Source organism: Toxotes jaculatrix, chromosome 16 (genome assembly GCF_017976425.1).
Source record: "Toxotes jaculatrix isolate fToxJac2 chromosome 16, fToxJac2.pri, whole genome shotgun sequence".
Taxonomy (NCBI): domain Eukaryota; kingdom Metazoa; phylum Chordata; class Actinopteri; family Toxotidae; genus Toxotes; species Toxotes jaculatrix.
Genome location: NC_054409.1, coordinates 7,455,961 through 7,477,132, shown reverse-complemented (window position 1 = coordinate 7,477,132; position 21,172 = coordinate 7,455,961). Strand labels below are relative to the sequence as shown.

The window sequence follows — 21,172 nt, the reverse complement described above, 5'->3', positions numbered from 1 at the left end:
GGCAGGGTTTTTGTGCCTGAGTTGCGTGTAGGGTGTGTGTTTGGATGGAGGGGGTGGTGAGGGGTCAGGGAGGAGGGGGCGGTAATGAAACGAACAAAAGTTTAAAACTCTGCAAAATTTGCATGGAAGGCGCTAAGGTCTGTCATCTGCTGTTCTACCCGTAGTAAAAAAAAAAGAAGAAAAAGGAAAAAAAAAACTCTGCAGTCCCTCCCCCCGCAGACCTCATCTGCATGTGTATGGAGCAGAGCACAATAGCGGAGCTCCGGGCCTGTCAGCTCCAGCGGTCCGCACAGAGCTCCTATTGTCTGGCCAGCAGATGTCTCTGCAGCCACGCCGCGCCATCTGCCGCTTCCTGCAGGTGGGGGTCGGGCAGGGCAGGGCTGGGAGGAGCCGAGGGTTAGTGAGTTTCCACTGCAGTCGGGTTGGGTCTGACTGGTTTGGGCCGGTTGTGGAGATGAGTGTCCTGAATATCATCTGGTGTCCTGCCAGCTGCTGTCGGGACTATTATTTACTCGCAGGCACTTAGTGAAACTTTGGTAAACAGGACACAAAGACGCGAGATCAGTTCTGTTCTGGGTGCAGCAGCAGCAGCAGCGGCTGCCACCTGCTCCGTCTCTCCACAATGAAATCTGCGTGACATGGCAGGTTTTTAGGCTACCACTTTATTTCTCCTTTCAGAAACAATGCCAGTCTTTTCAAAAGACAGAACTGGTTTAACTAGGAGTAAGTTTTTTTTTTTTCTTTTCCCTTTAAGAGACTTATCATAATAATATTAACAGTATTTGTAATTTATTTCCTAATTTCCTGTGTTCTCCAAAGGAAAGGCCAAAATCACGTGCACATATATTTTTGCATAAAAGGGTTAATGCATGAGGGAAAATAATAATCATTTACTTTTTTTTTTTTAACCTTATATCAGCGTTAACTATTTGTTTTTAGGGCTGTCTGGCTCTGGGAACCTGTAAAGGGCATTCTCACTATTTTCACTATTTACTTTTGCTTTCACCTCTTCAGGCCTGAGGAGTAAAAAAAAAAAAAATCAAGTCTTTGGCTGAACTGCTTACAGCTCATGTCCACACTAAGACACTAAGGCCATAACCTACACTGTGAGGTTTCAAGTTGCATTGCTTTTTTTTTTTAAAGGGATCACAAGCCAAAAAAAAAAGGCTTATTATCACTGCATCAAACGATTCTTCAATAAGCCAGAAAAACTTAATTACAGATTAGCAGCTATATATTTCCTTGCTGCAGTTGTTCATACAGGTTTTACAGGATGAATCTAAACTCACTATTTCTGCAAGGGGCAAAGATCAACACAGATGCTTTCACTATCAACTATCACTTTGGTTTCATTTCATTAGGCACTTTCACATTTAGGTTAGCCTATCCCAAAAAGTTGCACTAGAAGCAATAAAACAAATGTATCAAAAGCTAGTACAAAGTGTGAAAAAGTATTTAACAGTAAAAACTATACAGTCACAATGTAAAATAAAAAATATCACTACTTCTGTGTTGGTATAAAAAGTTTGTATAAAAATTGTGTTGAAGCTTCTCTGTGCTTTCTGTTATGAAAGCACACAGAACTTGGAGGTGTGTCTGAGGCCCCTGTAAGCCCGGAGCCCCTCTCTCTTGGGGTCCCTAACCATGCCTCGGACCACAGGGAGACAGTCGTAGCCCCTGTTCTTCTGGACTCGGTGCTGCAGGATTCTATAAACCCCGGTGACGGGGCTGCGGCTGTCTTTGAGCTGATTGTTCCGTAGGTGCTCCGTGGTGAAGCCAAGCTCCTCCAGGGAGCTCCTAACCTCCTCCTCTTCCTCTTCCAGATCCCCGCACTCAGAATCCAGTAGGTTCTGCAGAGAGCCCGCTGGTTCAGGAGGCACCAATGACCAGGGAAACTCCACAGGTAAGAGCCAATCACACCCCATCATCTGGTCGACGGCATAGCGCTCCAAGGGGACTGGCTTTAAAATACCCTTGATGAGCTTCTGACAGGGCCCGGGCACCCAGGGAGGGATGGTGTAGGCGCCTTCGATGATGCAGCGCCGCAGCTTTCCCATAGTTTCGGCTCGAAACGGCATGGTGCCGGTCACCATGAAGAAAAGCAGGACCCCCATGGCCCACACATCCACCGGGGGCCCCAGGTAGCACTCGTCCCTGAAGAGCTCCGGAGCGGCATAAGGCGGAGAGCCACAGAAGGTGTCGAGGGCATCACTGCGATTTGAAACCCGCGTACTGAACCCAAAGTCGGCCACCTTCACACAGCCGCTGCTGGTGAACAGAACGTTCTCGGCCTTCAGGTCACGGTGGATAATGTTGGTGTTGTGCTGCAGACCAAAACATACATTTTGGTTTGACATTTCTATTTCATGTTGAACAGATCTGAGAGCGTAGATCGGCTGTGGGCTTTGTTGGTATAACCTGGACTGTAATTTAACAGCCATGGTCATCAATTTTATTGGTTCATCAAACACAAGTGATCAGACCTTTCTTGTTTTTTCAAAGCACCGTGATCAAAACAACTTGGAAGTGAAAAGAAATGTGAAAAGTTTATCAGAAGTGGACCCTGCTTTGCAAAACTTCAGGCTGCTGTTGCAGTAAAAGAAAGAAATTTTAAAGCCATCTTTGTTGGTACTTACTCAAAACACAACATGTCACGCTGCTTGCTGTACATTGACAGAGTTCCCAAGATCCCTGCAGCAAAGAAGCTGCTGTTTAAAATGATACCTGCTGAAAGTTTGTCAGCTGTTAGCTCTAAGTTTCCCCGAGCTTCCCGTTTTGGTTCTAAGCCAAGGTAAACTTGGCAAATCTTTCTACTGACTGCACAAAGATTACACTGATATTGATTATCTCATCAAACAACAGCTGAGAAGCCTGAATGTTCGAGAATTGCTCAAAGGGAAATTGTCAGCCCTTCAAGAAAATATCACTTCAATGGCTCAGGCTCACACATTTAAGCAAAACCAGTGAGCCAGCACTCACAATATCAGGACCTGAGAACCTGCACACCAAAGTGGAATGAAGCCATACTTAATGTTATCTGCTACATTAGATTAGTAAATTAATTGAGAGCAATCAGCAGATTAATAGATGGAAATAATTTCATGATAAGTAAACTGCAGAATTTAAACTTTTTATTTTTTTTTAAATAAAAATGTTCTTAGTATCTTGTCTTTATTTTTTTGAAAGATTTTTTCTTTTTAACCTTTCTGAAATGAAAAGCTGCTGCTGTCTCAGTCAGCTGTGATCACGAAATGTTTGATTTTATTATTCATTATAAATGCACGATGGAAAAACTAAGAATATTGTCACTTACCATATATTTGATGGCAGAGAGGATCTGGGCAAAGATGATCTTGCTGGTGTTGTCAGAAAATTTTCCCTCGTTGCAGATCCTGTTGTGGAGGTCTCCTCCTCCTGCGTACTCCACCACGAGGTAGAGGCGGCTTGGTGTCTCCACCACCTCGTACAGACGGACCACGTTGGGATGCTGCAGGGACTCCATGCTGCTGATCTCCCTGGAGAGCAGGCGCTGTGCCTGACTGTCCAGCCTCATCTTATCCAGGATCTTCAGGGCCACTTTGTCTACGGGGGGACAGATGAAAGGATTTTTACAACTCTGCACCTCTGCTTGACAGAGAACTTTTCAGAGCTCTCTACTTATATTTTCTGGTTCAACCAAACTCCACTCTGTTTTGCACACACTGTGTTGTGAGATGTGAGATGTATTTTGGAAGAACAGGACACTGTCAAAAACATACACACCTACCTTTACTCAGGGCGTGAAAAGCCAGTTTGACCCTGGAGAAGGCCCCATAACCGATCTCTCCTCGGACTTTGTAGAAGCCCACCCTGCGGCCTATGATCAGCTCCTTGATGGTCTTCTCATCCTTGCACATGTCAGTGGTGAGCTTCTGCAGAGGGGTGAGGCGCGGTGGGGCCTCACCCTCCTCATCCTCGGGGCCGGCATCAGAGCTGTCCGTCAGGCTGTAGTGGCTGTGGTGGAGCTTAGTGCTTGTTGCCTGGTACTGGCCTCCAGGCATTTTTGTAGCAGGCTGGAGACAAGGTCATCATCAAAAAACATAATTCTGTAAAATTACAGTAAACCAAAACCACTTTAAAATTATGCAGAAGGGGGGTGTGAGGGGTTCAGATGCTTCACTGCCACTGTAAAAAGCTGCTGCAAAATGGGTCCAACTCATTAACATTGTATGTTAGCACCTAATGAGGAAGCAAATGTTTGGAACATAATAAAACTATTCGCTCCATAAATAAAAATTGTTATATAACATTTTTTTATACATTTTACTATACGTTTACTGGATATCGGAAACATATAACCCTTACATGGCTGCAATAGGACAGGAGAAAAAAAGGAACGTAAAAAGCAAGATTCTCATCTCCTTACCAAGTTTCCAAATTGGTGTTCTGCATCAAAACACCACCATGGAGTCCACCGCAAGCAACAAAACTAAGAAGAAAAAAAAAACTTTTGGAAAAATAATTATTTTTCTTCACACATGCTGGGGTCTGGCTCAGTTTCTGCCAAATCCTCTCAGAAACATCCTATCCCACTGAGCAGAACGCTGCCATCCCTGTTTTTCCTCTCTAACAGACTACTGTACACTGATGGCTGGGAACACAGGAGGAGAGTGAGGGGAGGGGGTACGTATGTTTGAGCCATTCGTCAAGTGGACAGCCATCGGTGAGGGCTTCCCTGGCCACACCCATCACCACTCACCTCTTCCTGTCTTCACCCTCTCCTCCTCAATGAGACGAAGGATTAAGGCGGTGTCATGAACTCTAATCCTGTTTTAATTTAGGTCTGTCCCAATCCCTTCAAATGGTTAACATCAGTGCAGGGCGGCAAAAATTAGGCCAAAAACACGCAACAGGTGACTCATGCGTACATGCATTTGTACCCACAGTATATATGATCAGAATGCATTGGGCTGCAGGTTTAGGAGAACACACCTGTGTGAGAGACATGGCTGTGTTATACATCTAAGGTTGATCTCCTGGCTTTTGTGAAGATGAAATGTTATGCAACGGTATTACCCAATGTTCCCATAGAGATTAGTTCTCTGTCTCCCTTAGACGCTGGCTGAACAGATAAAGAGATTACAAAGCATGAGGTCAACGCTGCACCAGGTGGAGTGTCTTCATTCAGGTGTGTTGGCCCTGTGATCAGCAGCAGAGGGACAACAGGGAGACACCGCGGTCAAAAGACATTATGACATTCAAATTTACTTTCTTTTGTCTAACAGAGCCTGAACAATACATCGACATGACTGATACTTATGGTCAATTTAAGTTTACCACAGAGACAGATCTGTATCCCTATAAATGTCTGTTTCAGCTCTAAATTCTTTAATAACCAAATTTAAAGAATACTTATCAGAAGTGTTGGTTTATGTAATTTGGTAAAAACAAATATTTTCACACACACTCCAGGACGTGACTGCACCAAGCCAAGAAACTGTTTATGCTAAGATACGCTAAGCTAAGCAGCTGCTGGCAATACTTTCATATTCAGCATAGAGACATGAAAGTGGTGACAACCTTCTACCTTCTCATCTAATTCTGCAAACAGAGCCAGTAAGCATAAATTCTAAAACGTCAAACATTTATAAAGGAATGTTAAAAACAATTTATCAGCTCAATATTGCTCCAATAAAAAAATTCCCAACTCCCAAATACCAATAGCCTCCAAAATCTAGAATATGTGTTTAAAAAAAAAAAAAACCTATTCTAAATGCTGTATCATCAATCAGTGAAACAGATCACAGTATTGAGCACACATCAATAAAGAAAGACAGTAAAGATGACTATATTACTATGCATGTTCTCAATGAAAGCAGTGTATACAAATGAATTCTTATTATTACTCAAGTGGACAAGAGAAAAGCAAATCATTGCAGACCTCTGCTTTCCTAAACAGAAACAACAAAGAAATCACTGAAAACAAATTCCAAAAAGCAGACTTCAAGAAGTCTGTTTTTCCAAAACGTCAAAATTAGTAGAAAACAACTTTGACTTCAAGGAACCTGAAAAAACAAACAAGGAAATGAGTCAGAGTTAAATGATTTTGTTTTTCTTTGAATGAAAGGAGATAAATAGGTTTAATTCCTTGAATGGGGTTGGACTTCCAGCTATCTGCTTGTTTCTTGTGCATCTACACAGAAGAAGCAATCAGATAGCTTCCTCTCTCCCCTCCCTGCAGGCGTCTGATTGGATTAAAGCCTTAGACAGGAATACGACCTGTATTTAAATGTACTCTCTGCACACTGGTCACCTGCAAACAGGGCGGTGAAACAGTAAATCTTGTCAGGTATGACAGTGCATGAGAAGCAGTAAAGTTAAATAAGTCAACAAATCTGAGGCGATTTGCTTTGAATGAAACTGAAATAGACATTTGAAAACACTTCAGTTCCTCCTGCCCCCTGGGAGTCAGAGGCTTCATGAACCTGCAGAGCAGACAGGTCAGCTGCTTGTTAGCACTGTTAGCCTCTAAACAAATTAAATCTTTCTCCTCTTCAGGCGGCTGTCGTTGAGGCCGCCAGCTCGCTGGTTCTCTTCCAGCTCTTTGATTCTCTGACGCAGAGCCACAATCTCCTTGTTCTTCTCCTCCTGGAAGAACTGCAGCTTCTGAGGATGCACACACACGCACAGTTAAACCACACACACACACAGACACACACACACACAGACACACACACACACAGACACACACACACACACACAGACACACACACACACAGGATAAAGGCAGTATAAACAAGGCATACGACACTAAATGGCTGTCTGTATGCACAGACTGTTTCCATGTGGTGTGTTCTCTGTTCAGTAATTGCTAATCCATTGTCTTCTGGGGCTGGAACAAATGGAACAAATTCATTATTGTTTATGATTTCTGAAATTATTCAACTCTACAATATTCAAAAATAATGAAAAATACATATCACAATGTCCAATACCCAAAGGTGGTGTCTTTACATTTTTATTCAATTCACAATGATTAGAAAAAGAAAAAGAGCGGCTTCTCACAGGTGTGAATGCCCATTAGGGCTAATGAAAAAGCTGAGTGAGCATGCTGGGAAGAAGCCTGGTGTTACTTAGAAGAAGGAGACTGATAGGATGAGACATGCACTCAGATCTAATGGGACTCTGGTCTGCTCTCAGCCGAAGTTTCACTCCAAGGACGTACTTGCAAACACATGCAAATCCAAAACATCTTGCAGGATCAAACATCAGTAATATCAGTTAAACTCAAGATTTTGTCATCACTCCGGCACGTACGACATACAGCTCTGGAAAAAATTAAGAGACCACGGCAAAATTATCAGTTTCTCTGATGTTACTATTTATAGGTATGTGTTTGAGTAAAAAGAACATTTTTGTTTTATTCTATAAACTACTGACAACATTTCTCTCACTGTTTTAAGTTAGGAAGAGTTCAGAAATCAATATTTGGTAGAAGAACCCTGATTTTCAATCACAGCTTTCAAGCATCTTGCCATACTCTCCACCAGTCTTTCACGTTGCTGTTAGGTGACATTATGCCACTCCTGACGCAAAAATTCAAGCAGCTAAACGTTGTTTAATGGCTTGTGATCATCCATCTTCCTCTTGATCACATTCCAGAGGTTTTCCAATTGGGGTTCAGGTCTAGAGATCGGGCTGGCCATGACAGGGTCTTGGTCTGGTGGTCCTTCATCCACACCTTGACTGACCTGGCTGTGTGGCATGGAGCATCGTCCTGCTGGAAAAACCAATCCTCAGAGTTGGGGAACATAGTCAGAGCAGAAGGAAGCAAGTTTTCTTCCAAGATAACCTTGTACGTGGTTTGATTCATGCGTCCTTCGCAAAGATGAATCTGCCTGATTCCAGCCTTGCTGAAGCACCTCCAGATCATCTCTGATCACCCACCAAACTTCACAGTGGGTGCGAGACAATGTGGCTTGTAGGCTTCTCCAGGTCTCCGTCTAACCATTAGACGACCAGGTGTTGGGCAAAGCTGAAAACTGGACTCATCAGAGAAGATGACCTTACTCTAGTCCTCTATGGTCAATCCTTATGGTCTTTTTGCAAACCTCAGCCTGGCTCTTCTTTGCTTCTCAATGACGAAGGGCTTTTTTCTAGCTTTACACAACTTGAGCCCTGCCCCTAGGAGTCGTTTTTGAACTGTTCTCGCCGTGCACGTCACCCCAGCTGCCATTTGCCATTCTTTTTGTAGGTCACTTGATGTCATCCTACGGTTGCTGAGTGACATTCGAATGAGTTGACGGTCATCCCGATCCGTGGAGAGCCGTTTTCACCATCTGCCCGTCTGTAGCTTTGTTGTCCCCAGTGTCTGCTGCTTGACCTTGTTCTTATGAACAGCCATCTTAGAAATTTTAAGGATGGAAGCAACCTGACGCTCACTGTATCCCTCTGCCAGTAAAACCAGAATTTAACCCTTCTTTTCCTCAAACAAAACTTTTCTTTTCAACTCTTTTGGCATGGTCAATAGTTATTTTTTTGATTGCTATTACTTTTCTAGGTACTACTAGCACTGTTTTTGCCATCCAGCCGGTCCTACTGCAAGAGTGATGACCACAGCAGTGGTTTTTATACTTTTCCTCATTTAATAGGATTTGGTTCAGGTGATCACCTAATCAGCACCTCATTAAGTAGACTGAGTTGTGCTTCTGTTGCAATTCAACATACACAGGAAGAGATAGAGATTTCAGAAGAATTTGCAGTGGTCTCTTAATTTTTTCCAGAGCTGTATGCTTCTGCACAACAAGAACTTGAGTTACAGTTTGGTTACCACCTCAATTTGTTTTGCACTTGTTAATTAAATTCTACAGTGGGTACAGAAAGTATTCAGACCCCCTTAAATTTTTCACTCTTTGTTATATTGCAGCCATTTGCTAAAATCATTTAAGTTCATTTTTCCCCTCAATGTAAACACAGCACCCCATATTGACAGAGAAACATGAAATTATAGAAATTTTTGCAAATTTATCAAAAAAAAAAAAACTGAAATATCACATGGCCACAAGTATTCACACCCTTTGCTCAGTATTTAGTAGAAACACCCTTTTGAGCTAATACAGCCATGAGCCTTTTTGGGAATGATGCAACAAGTTTTTCACTCCTGGATTTGGGGATCCTCTGCCATTCCTCCTTGCAGATCCTCTCCAGTTCTGTCAGGTTGGATGGTGAACGTCGGTGGACAGCCATTTTCAGGTCTCTCCAGAGATGCTCAAGTGGGTTTAAGTCAGGGCTCTGGCTGGGCCATTCAGGAACAGTCACGGAGTTGTCCTGAAGCCACTCCTTCGTTATTTTAGCTGTGTGCTTAGGGTCATTGTCTTGTTGGAAGGTGAACCGTCGGCCCAGTCTGAGGTCCTGAGCACTCTGGAGAAGGTTTTCGTCCAGGATACCCCTGTACTTGGCCGCATTCATCTTTCCTTCGATTGCAACCAGTTGTCCTGTCCCTGCAGCTGAACAGCATGATGCTGCCACCACCATGCTTCACTGTTGGGACTGTATTGGACAGGTGATGAGCAGTGCCTGGTTTTCTCAACACATACCGCTTAGAATTAAGGCCAAAAAGTTCTATCTTGGTCTCATCAGACCAGAGAATCTTATTTCTCACCATCTTGGAGTCCTTCAGGTGTTTTTAGCAAACTCCATGCAGGCTTTCATGTGTCTTGCACTGAGGAGAGGTTTCCGTCGGGCCACTCTGCCATAAAGCCCCGACTGGTAGAGGGCTGCAGCGATGCTTGACTTTCTAGAACTTTCTCCCATCTCCCGACTGCATCTCTGGAGCTCAGCCACAGTGATCTTTGAGTTCTTCTTTACCTCTCTCACCAAGGCTCTTCTCCCCCGATTGCTCAGTTTGGCCGGACGGCCAGCTCTAGGAAGGGTTCTGGTCGTCCCAAACGTCTTCCATTTAAGGATTATGGAGGTCACTGTGCTCTTAGGAACCTTAAGTGGCCAGATCTGTGCCTTGCCACAATTCTGTCTCTGAGCTCTTCAGGCAGTTCCTTTGGCCTCATGATTCTCATTTACTCTGACATGCACTGTGAGCTGTAAGGTCTTACACAGACAGGTGTGTGGCCTTCCTAATCAAGTCCAATCAGTATAATCAAACACAGCTGGACTCCAATGAAGGTGTAGAACCATCTTAAGGATCATCAAGAAATGGACAGCACCCAAGTTAAATATATGAGGGTCACAGCAAAGGGTCTGAATACTTATGGCCGTGTGATATTTCAGTTTTTCTTTTTTAATAAATCTGCAAAAATTTCTACAATTTCGTGTTTCTCTGTCAATATGGGGTGCTGTGTTTACATTAATGAGGAAAGAAAATGAACTTAAATTATTTTAACAAATGGCTGCAATATAACAAAGAGTGAAAAATATAAGGGGGTCTGAATACTTTCCGTACCCACTGTGTATTGAAAGCAAGAGGACATTAGAGTGGTAGAGTGGTCATTCGGTGTGGGTTGCTCACCCTTTTGAAGACACTCTGAGGAAGAAGGTTGGAGCCATGTTGTTGCTGCTGCTGCTGCTGGCTCCACTGAGCTGCACTCTGAACTCTGGCTAACTTTGCACCAAACTGCCAAAACACACAGAGTAAAACACCAGTAAAGCAAAAACTGGCCACTCAAAAAAACAAAGAAATCATTCATTACGACTTTAGTTCATTTGTGTTTCTGAAAAAAACTTGAGGCTGCTGTGGATTGAGTCATGTTGTCCAGACATGAAACTAGATGTAACCCTACAGATTAAACGGCAAGTTATTATACTTTGAAGTTCATGAGGAGAAAATAACCAATTCCAGCCTGTACTTACAAATCTTAAAAAACTTTCAGTAACTCCTGTGCTGTGATAAAGCATTAATTGTCCAGTGAAATACTGCAAGCTTTTGTTTTTACACATACACACATATTTCAGAATCATGTGAAACATGATCATTATAAACACCTGTAAAAGTGTCCTGAGTTAGCTGCTTTCATATAGGTGGTCAAAGACATCATCACAACTTTCCATTTACCTCCATCTGTAGTTTCAGGAGCTCACTCTGCCTCTCCCTCTCCTGATCCTTCAGCCTCTTCTTCATCTCCTCCAGATTCAGATCCTTTTTCTCCAGTAGCATCTTTATTTCAGCATCTCTGGCTTCCACTATCAGGAAATAAAACAAAAACAGGCACCAGCAAACTACAGATTAATCTTTGATGTACTTGTTTTGTTGGCTTTGTAAGTTTCTGTTCTGCTGCTCTGCTCTGATGCTGTCGCCTTTCGTTGTTAGATGTTATAAAACTCTAACAATGTCACTCGAATGATTCACTGAAAATTTGAAGTCAAATTAACAGTTGAATTGTGCATCATAGAAAAACAAAAACAGAATTTTTTTTTTCTTTTAACTACAGTCACTGTTGTTAACAAGTACCATTAAAGTGTAGTCCAGACTCAGTGAGTGAGTGGTGAGGCCTTACACTGATTGAAACCCTCCCTGTGAGCCTGCTCCACCTCTCTTCTGCACTGCTGTCTTACAGCCTCTAGCTCCCTCTTGTGTCCCTCTTCCTCTGTTTTCATTTCACTGATCAGCCGCTGAACCTCAGCCTCTCTGTCCTGACGACAACACACAAGCCACGTACCGGATCACCGACCAACGCTAGAGCTTTGAAAGTCAGCACAATCCATTAAAATATTGGTAAGAATGCATATTTATTATTGGCCTGTAACTTGGAGTAACCAGAAAAAAATGCTTAGATCTGACAAAACAAATGTATATGTCTGTGCTGTTTATTTACTCACATTTATATTAAGCAAACTAAACTTTATAGACTAATGAGTGTACAGAGTTTGAGAATTAAACATGTGGCCTTAATTTCTGCATTCTTCCAGCACTAACTTATAAAAAACTGAGATCATTCTTCTTATCTCTAACCATGAATCACAAGACAAATCACAAAGCAAATATTTTAGATTAAACATTTTTTTAGTCACCATAAAAGTGCAAAATGTCACATGTAAAAAAAAAAAAAAAAAATTATAAACATTTTTTCCCCAAAAATAGAGCAGCAGATGAGCAGGTTTATGTTGTGCACATGAGTAGAGAGTGGAGGTTCCTGTTAGACCCTACGGCCTCCACCACTCAGGTGGTTTTGGCCTGAAAGGTGGAACCATGGCAAAAATCCCACAAGCACTACAGCTGCTCATAAAACTTAATATGTATATGCATAGAGTACATATTTATAATGAACATTTTGGTAGATAAATCAAACAGAAGTGATCCCCAAACAGACTCTAGACCTTTACACAGTCTACAACAGATACATTTCTTATAGTGAATATTTATATTATGCTATATAGACAACATTAGAGACAACTTGTCCCCAGACCATCTATGGTAATAAAAATACATGCACAACTCATGATTCACTACTATGTTCAGTTTATTTGTTCCAACATGCTTTCTTCATGGCTGACATTTTGACACGTCACAGCAGGAAAAGCAGAGGTGTAAATCATAAAATGAACAATGGCTAATTTCCACTTAGCTGTTTCAGTCTCGTGACATTGATGGATATCGTGCATGCTAACACCTGTAATAGAAATACCTGTGCTTATTCTGCCATAGCCAGCCAAAATGTCTGCTGTGAAAAAAGGTCAGATACATTCTGTCTCCTGCTTCAGTCCTCACCTCTGCGTTTCTCTCGTTCTGTCGTTTCATGTCCGCCATATCGTTCTTCAGCCTCTCATTCTCCTCTGCAACATGAACAGTCTTAGAATATTTACGTGATCAAGATCCTTAAAATCCTTACAAGGAAATTACTGTATCTAAGAGTGGTACTTCAGAGTATTAATAAATGGACATTACTTTAACATTACAAGAGAAGTTCTCACTTAAAAAATGACACCAACAACAGCAACATCATTATATTTAGTAGCAGAAGACTGTTTATTGTAGACCTTACTCTTCTGTAACTTTAGCTCCACTGTGGTGAGCGCATAAGAACCAGTCCAAACACATGCTTTCTTCCTGTCTAAGACTATTGTATTTTAAATGACCAAGGATTTCATTATTGGTATTTTAGAAAAGATATATTTGTTCAGCTGGTAATGATAGTTACCTCTGAGGCTGCACTGCTCCTGAAGAGTCTGCTGCAGTCCGTTCACTGTGACGATAAGGCTGTCTCTCTCTGCAAAAGGTTCATTAATAGAATTAGCAAGTTGTCATTGATGGTTTAATTTTTTTAGATGCCATACATACATACAGCTGAGGACAAAATTATTAGCCCCCCTATGAAAATTTCATTTTTTCAAAACTATTTCCCAAGTGCTGTTAATCAGAGCAAAGAATTTTTAACATAACTTTTTCTAACATCCTAGCTTTATTTTGGATGCTTACATTATTTTACTTTGCATGTAGAAACTAAATAATTTCACAAAAATGAAAAACTACCAGGGTCAAAATTATTAGCCCCCCTGATGCTAATAGTCAATTGTGTATCCTTTTTGCTGGATAACAGCCTGCAGTCGTTTGTTGTAGTTTTCAACAAGTCTCTGACACGTCTCCTGAGGAATCCCAGCCCATTCTTCTCTGGCAAATCTCTCAAGCTCCTCCAGATTTGAGGGCCTTCTGGCATGGACCTTGGTCTTCAGTTCACCCCACAAATTTTCAATGGGATTCAAGTCAGGGCTTTGTGCAGGCCAGTCAGTAACGTTCACTTTGGTCTTCTGGAGGTAGTTCTTCACCAGGAGCATCGTATGTTTTGGGTCGTTGTCGTGTTAGAAAACAAAGTGACGACCCAGACCCAGTTTTGCTGCTGACTGCTTGAGGTTTTCTTTCAAAATCTTCACGTCCTTCTTTCTTCATAATTCCTTCCACCTTGACGAGATTCCCAGTTCCAGATGCACTGAAGCATCCCCACAGCATAATACTTCCACCACCATGTTTCACTGTGGAAATGGTGTTCTTTGGGTTATACGCCTCTCCCTTCTTTCTCCAAACATAAGCAACATCTCTATGGCTAAAGAGCTCTAATTCCGTCATCTGACCAAAGGACATGCATCCAGTATGCATAATCTTTCTCCAGGTTGTCCTTAGCATACTTCAGTCTTGAAGGTCTCTCTTCTGCAGGAGTGGAGTTTTTCTTGGTCTGCAACCTCGCAGTCCATTCCTGTGCAGAGCTCTAGTGATTGTCTTCTTTGAGACTACAATTCCTGACTTGGCTAAGTCATTCACTGTGTCTCTGCAGTTGTTCTGGGGTCCTAACACACATCTCTCACTAGTTTTCTTTCCAGAGTCTTTGAAATCTTTTGCTTCCTACCTCTGCCAGGCTTGTTCTGTACTGTGTGGTTCTCATTTAATTTCTTGATGATACTTCACTCCAGTTCTTGACACTTAGAAACGCTGTGATAACTTTGTATAACCTTCTCCTGCTTTGTGAGCATCAATAATCCTTTTTCTCAAGTCTAAACTTGAGAAAAAAACTTCTTTTGTTTTTGGCATGATGCTTTCTTAAGTGACAGCTAAAACCTGTACTGAGGTTTTTATACAGTGTGTAAATTGGGAGACAACCCTCAGTCAGTTCTTAAGGGGGGTTATAATAATGACCCTGGTAATTTTTGTTTTTTCTGAAATAGTTCTGTTATTGCGTGCAAATAGAAATAATGTATGCTTTCTAAAGAAAACTAGTATGTTTAGAAATGCTATGTTGGAAATTCCTTGCTCTGTTAAAGAAGCACTTGGGAAAATTTTGACAAAATTTTAAATTTCATAGGGGTTGTAATATATGAAGTGGACGAAGTCATGTTTTGTCAGTCTACCGCTGTATATTTTATTCTTTAGCCTCTAGCACAACACAGTAACAACACAGCAAAGCTACAGTGACACCTATGGACCAAACTGAGTATTGCACTTCTGGTACTCAATACACTATATATCCCTCTCAAGACCGCCCCCCCCCCCCGACAGCGTCTGCAGAATATTGGCACAACAGGCGATATATTGCCTCCAACCATGTTTAACAAACAGGCACTATAAAACACACTATAGTCCTGATTAGACTTAATTAACCAACCAAAATGCCATCTGACATTACTGATCAGATTCTGAACAGTTTCTTGCACGTCAGAAGAGCAAGTGATCTTAACATAACAAGATGAATTTCAATTTAAACAAAACATATCCGTATGTTAACGTCATGACTGAATTGTAAAAAGATCACACTCGGTACACAACAGCTCAGTGTGTAACACTTACCAAACCTGTGTTTTGTTTTGTTTTTTTCAATTCTTTACTCAAACCTTGAACTAAGCTCATAACAGTCTTTAAGTTAGCCTGTTCTGGTTAGACCAGATAACATTGTGGCACTCTTATAGGCCTTCCACAGCCTGTTTTTGTCACAGGGCTGTTTGTACATACAGTATCGTCAGCCACCATTTCTTGACTCTGTGGTAGAGTGGAACAGTCTTGAGTGGGACTGGGTGGATCAGCACTTGGCAAAGTGTCTTGTACCACCTGACATGGGTGCTCTGATGGAGTGTCATCAGGTGTCCCTGGGAAAGAAGTCTCTTTAGTTTTGAGCAAGTGTCTGCAATTCCTCCTGTACACTTGTCCACTTGGAGTTTTGACTATGTAGGATCTTGGCAGGTTGTGTTTCTTCATCACAGTGGCTGGTTCCCACTTGCTGCATTGTCTAATCCTCACATTTTCACCATCTTGGAGATCAGTCAGTGTCCTGGTTCCTTGGTCATTGTTTCTGTCTTTGCTGTCTACTCACAAGGTCACTCCTGGCATTTTTATAGAGAGCCGGCTGTAACAATGTCTTTGTCACCGGTAATTTTGATTTCCTTCTTCTCTTCGCCTTCTCCCCATGAGCATTTGTGCAGGTGAGAGGCCAACCCCACTCAGTGGTGTATTCCAGTATTCCAGCAGGGCTAAGTATGGGTCACCAGCACTGTCCTGTGCTTTTCTCAGGAGGTTCTTGACTGTCTGGACAGCCCTCTCAGCTTGCCCATTTGACTGCGGGAAAGTCGGACTGAAGGTGGTGTGTTTGAAACCCCACTCAGTGCTGAAGTCCACCATCTCCTGGCTCACCAGCTGTCTGCCTTTGTCTGAGAATAACTCATCTGGCACACCATGCCTTGCAAATATAGACTTGAGTCCAATGATGATATGTTTGCTTGAGGTTCCACTCAGCTTGACGAGCTCTGAAAACTTTGAAAAATAATCCACACACAGCAAAAACTCTGCATCACTGAAGTGAAACAAATCCACACCTATCTTCGCCCATGCTCTCTCAGGCACTGGATGTGACGTAAGTGGCTCTTTGGGATTATTGTTCTTGTGTGTGTTACATACACACACAAGAACAATGAGCCACAACTTCCTCTGTTTGGCCATGCCCGGCCAGTACAGTACATCACGGGCTTGCTCCTTACACTTAACTATACTCATGTGTGACTCGTGGATTTTTTTGAGCATTTCACTTCTCAGTGTGTGTGGTACTACTAACCTTGAGTTCTTGAATATGAGTCCATCGACATAAGACAGTTCTTCTCTAAATGTCCAGTACTGTTTGATTTTGTCTGGAAGTTGTCTCTGTTTATCTGGCCAACCACTCTGAATTGCTTCTGCAACCAGTCCCAACACAGCATCTTCATCCACTGCATTTCTAAACTCCTACAATTTTTTTTCTGACACTGGGAGCTGGTGGTTGACAAAGTCGACTTCCAGTTCTTCATCAAGGAATTTTCCTTTGTGTTCTTCCAGAAATGCTCTGCTGAGAGCATCAGCGATATGCATCTCCTTGCATGGTTTGTGTTTGACCTCCAGACTGTACTTTTGTAGCCTCATGAGCATTCTTTGCAGTCTGGCTGGGGCGCTGAGGAGTGATTTTTTTGAATATCACTTCCAGTGGCTTATGATCACTTTCTACATGGACATGTCTTCCATATAGGTATTGGTGGAACTTCTCACAACCAAACACTATAGCAAGCAGTTCTTTCTCGATTTGGGCATAACGTCTTTGACAGCCAGTTAATGCACTGGAGCTGTATGTTACTGGCTGTCCCTCCTGAAGTAGCACCGCTCCTAGGCCCTCAGAGCTGGCATCAACAGATAATGTAACTGGCTTGTTGACACATCGTACTGGGCTGACGAGAGCTTTTAGTTTGTCAAAACTCTGTTGTTGCTCTGTCCCCCAATAAAAAAAAGATAAAAGTGATTTCAGTCATTCTTATCTTATACTTACTTTTGTTCAGTTTCAGATTGATGATTCGAATGCGTTCTAGCAGTTGCCTCTAGCAGTTGGTGTGTTGAATGTACACAGGTGAGAGCTTTCTTCATCTAGCTGGATTTGCCAAAATCCGTGGTTTGCATCCAAAACTGAAAAGAATTTGGCATTTGGCATTTCAGCAACCACTTCTTCAATTGTGCGCAGTGGATGATGTTCTCTCTTCATGGCAGTATTCAGGTCTTGTGGGTCAATGCAGATCTGAAGGTTCTGTTTGTTTGGTTATCACACCTAAGCTTTCCATTCTTTTCAGCTGGGTTTCAGTTTTGTTTTTCAGGGCGACAGGCACTTTCCTGGGTGTATGAACAACTGGAGTGACATCTGGATCTGTCTTAATGTGGTACACACCCGGTATGCAGCCTAATCCAGTGAATAGATCCTCATATTCACCAAGAATGTCACTCTCTGTGTTAAGCACATGCAGTCTTTTGACAAGACCCATTTTCTCCTCCCAGAATTGCTGGTGCCTTGTTCTTTATGACTTCAAACTCCACATCATAGTTTTTATCTTTGCACTGACATGTCAACATGATTTTTCCTTTAGCTTGAATTTGTTGGCCTGCATAAGCAACAAGCTTGGAGTGAGAGCTGCTCACCTTTTTGTCCAATCACCTGAGGTCACCTATGGAAACGACGTTACAATCAGCTCCCGTATCCAGCCTGACTTTTAGAACTGTCTTGTTGACGATCAGATTTTCATGCCATTTTTCTTTCTTCTTTGCCACAGCATTAATCTGCAAGACTGGGTGGTTGTGTTTTTCTGCTTGAACTGAGCCAATGAAGAATTCCTGATCATCTGCCTCTGCCTTGTTTATCTGTTGCACTTTATGGTTATCTGGTTGTCTTCGTGAATGGCACATTTTTGCATAATAATTTTTCCTGTGGCAGGCTTTGCACACTTGTCCGTAGACAGGGCATTTCCTTGGCTCATGCCTGTAGCCACATCTGGTGTTTCCTTGATTTCTCATCTGTATACTCTGTGATGTGGCACCATTATCTTTCTTTTTATCATGTTGTTTTTGCTTGGTGACTTTATGAACAGGAATTTCAACCTCCTCATGTAGACTTTTCAGCTAACTCTGACTTAACTCACTGGCTCTACAAATGTCTATTGCTTTGTGTAGCGTGAGGTCAGGTTCTCTCAGTAGTCGTCCTCTAACTTGATCATCCATGACTCCACACACGATTCTGTCCTGGATCAGTGAGTCGGTAAGATGCTCAAACTCAGTATCTCGCTTTATACTTTAAATCAGTCACATACGCATCAACAGTTTCTAATTTTCCTTGCACTCGTGTGAAGAACAGGTGTCTCAAATACATCACATTTTTCCTTGGCTCACAATGTCGCCTGAACAGCTCTTTCAACACATTGTAGTCATCGACGTCCTAATCGAAGTTAAACGCGTTGAATACCTTAATTGCTTCGTCCCCGGCCACATGCAGGAACGTGGCTCTTTTCACTGCATCGGACTTTTCATCGATTCCGCCAGCGACAAGGAAAAGTTCAAACATCTGGATCCAGACCCTCCAATTTTCCGCTAGACTTACTTCTAGACTTAGTGAGTTCGGGGGTTTCATCTGCTCCATTTTCTTCCTCTTTTCTCAAGTTTCTTTTCTGACACCATTTAATATATGAAGTGGACGAAGTTATGTTTTGTCAGTCTACCGCTGTATATTTCTCTAGCACAACACAGTAATAACACAACAAAGCTACAGTGACACCTATGGACCAAACTGAGTATTGCACTTCTGGTACTCACACTACAGGGGTGCTAATAATTTTGTCCTCAACTGTACATACATACAAGTTCATCAACTCATTGTTACTAGGTAGTTTATCTGAGTTTTCATTTTGACCTGCATGGCAACAGTAGAAACTAGATTCCCTAACAAATTCAGGATTTGAGTTCCTAAAACGAAAAACCACCAGCAGAAAGAGACAAACAGCAAATCAGGAACCACACTGAATCAAATCTAAGCAAAAAGTAAAAAAACGACAGAACAGCAAAGTGAACCGAAAACCAGACAGTCAGGACTGTCATTTGGCAAAACCACCAGCAGAGGGAGACAAACAAGCAGCAATCGAGAATCACACTGAATCAAATTTAGGCAAACGAAGAAAAAAAAAAAAGAAAAAAAAACAAACAACAACAACAGAACAGCAAAGTAAGCGTGAACCTCTAGCGTTTAAAATTTAAAGCCAAACACTCACCCTCAATCAGACTTTTCTCCTTGGTCAGGTGGAATTTCACGAGTCTGTCGGCATCCTCCAGCATGATCTCCGACATGTTGTTTTTGCCATTAACCTCTATAATTTTCTATGTGATAAAAGTAAAGCCCAGCAAAAATAGTCCAGACTTCAAAAACAGACCTTTCATTATTCCATAATGACCCCTCAAGGAGATATGTGGGTACACTTACTAATGCACTAACAATATAACAACCATATATAACTGGGCACTATCATTGTGGAGTGTTGACAGTATTGAGATCGAACAGTACACAAACAACGTACAATTAAATAAAAAGAAAAACAGCCAAAAAAAACCCAACAACAACAACAACAACAACAACAAAATAAGTAAAAAACAAAACAAGTAACGTTAGTAACGTTAAAAGTAAATTACCTTCTTTGAAGTTGATACCACTCCTACATACCGCCTATAATTATCTTCATGGGAACAATTTACTCTAACTTGTGTTTCTCCTCCTTATACTTTTGACTCTTTAATCTCACACAGTGGCACAGACTGAAAAACTAGCAATTAAATCATCAAATGGCACGGACAACCATCATTAGCCAACGATGAATTAGCAACCTTACCTGTTCTACCTGAGCAAACTTTTCCATTAGCTGGTCAAGATTAACACAGCTCAATTTAGTCATTGTACTGGTCCAAAAAGGAATAAAGTACTGTAGCGAAGAGTAATATTATCGTCTAATTTTGTTTCATTAAAGCTACATTAACGTTAAGCTAGATAAAGAAAGAAAATCCTCTTTAGCTGCTAGCTAACAAGTCGCCCTGTGTTAGCCCACGGTACACGAGGTCATTAACATGCTCGCGCAGAGTGCTCATGCACATTCATTCATTCATTCATTCATTCATTCATTTATAGAGCAGAGATTGAAAATATCCGATTAAATTTACTAAGTTCAGTATGTCAAGCAAGTACAATTTTTAGGCAATTTAGTATTTTATTGTACTTAATTACTTTTACTATTCATTTCCAGGCAAAGTCGTGTAGAAAATACGACTTAAAAATGAAATATTCCATAATGACCCCTCAAGGAGGTATGTGGGTACACTTACTAATGCACTAACAATATAACACAACCGAACAATACTGGGCACTATCATTGTGGAGTGTTGACAGTATTGAAATCGAACAGTAGACAAACACCGTACAATTAAATAAAAAGCAAAACAGCAAAAACAACAACAAACAAAAAGTAACGTTAGTAACGTTAAAAGTAAATTACCTTCTTTGAAGTTGTTACCACTCCTACTTTTGACTCTTTAATCTCACACAGTGGCACAGACTGAAAAACTAGCAATTAAATCATCAAATGGCACGGACAACCATCATTAGCCAACGATGAATTAGCAACCTTACCTGTTCCAGCTGAGCAAACTTTTCCATTAGCTGGTCAAGATGAACACAGCTCAATTTAGTCATTGTACTGGTCCAAAAAGTACTGTCGCGAAGAGTAATATTATCGTCTAATTTTGTTTCATTAAAAGCAACATTAACGTTAAGCTAGATAAAGAAAGAAAATCCTCTGTTGACAAGTCGCGCTGTTAGGCCACGCGACGCTACACTACACTACACTACACGAGGTCCTTAGCGTGCGCGCGCAGAGTGCTCATGCACAT

General features: G+C 41.7%; 2 protein-coding genes across 2 annotated transcripts; both read right to left on the bottom strand.

Moving 5' to 3' along the window:
- Positions 1 to 810: 810 nt before the first annotated feature.
- nim1kb (NIM1 serine/threonine protein kinase) lies at positions 811 to 5,422 on the bottom strand. The gene is made up of 4 exons (XM_041059113.1): positions 4,406 to 5,422; positions 3,767 to 4,052; positions 3,314 to 3,582; positions 811 to 2,324 (listed from the first exon to the last, which is right to left on the bottom strand). Exons 2-4 carry the CDS (start codon positions 4,038 to 4,040, stop codon positions 1,566 to 1,568), a joined length of 1,302 nt encoding a protein of 433 aa, XP_040915047.1. The 5' UTR covers positions 4,041 to 4,052; positions 4,406 to 5,422; the 3' UTR covers positions 811 to 1,565.
- Positions 5,423 to 5,672: 250 nt separating this feature from the next.
- Positions 5,673 to 20,975, bottom strand: LOC121195671 (coiled-coil domain-containing protein 152-like). Its single transcript, XM_041059293.1, has 8 exons — positions 20,913 to 20,975; positions 19,510 to 19,615; positions 13,128 to 13,196; positions 12,698 to 12,762; positions 11,487 to 11,622; positions 11,045 to 11,172; positions 10,502 to 10,606; positions 5,673 to 6,645 (listed from the first exon to the last, which is right to left on the bottom strand). Exons 1-8 carry the CDS (start codon positions 20,973 to 20,975, stop codon positions 6,517 to 6,519), a joined length of 801 nt encoding a protein of 266 aa, XP_040915227.1. The 3' UTR covers positions 5,673 to 6,516.
- Positions 20,976 to 21,172: the final 197 nt, after the last annotated feature.

Bases quoted from the DNA above. Each gene is read 5' to 3' on its own strand.
- LOC121195671 (XM_041059293.1), bottom strand. From the start codon at position 20,975: ATGACTAAATTGAGCTGTGTTCATCTTGACCAGCTAATGGAAAAGTTT. The intron at 11,623-12,697 runs GTGAGGACTGAA...TGTTGTCGTCAG, and splicing joins AGAACGAGAGAAACGCAGAG to GACAGAGAGGCTGAGGTTCA. The intron at 10,607-11,044 runs GTAAATGGAAAG...GTGTTTTGGCAG, and splicing joins TCCTGAAACTACAGATGGAG to TTTGGTGCAAAGTTAGCCAG.
- nim1kb (XM_041059113.1), bottom strand. From the start codon at position 4,040: ATGCCTGGAGGCCAGTACCAGGCAACAAGCACTAAGCTCCACCACAGC. The intron at 3,583-3,766 runs GTAGGTGTGTAT...GTCCCCCCGTAG, and splicing joins TTTTCACGCCCTGAGTAAAG to ACAAAGTGGCCCTGAAGATC. The intron at 2,325-3,313 runs GTAAGTGACAAT...TTTGGTCTGCAG, and splicing joins TCTCTGCCATCAAATATATG to CACAACACCAACATTATCCA.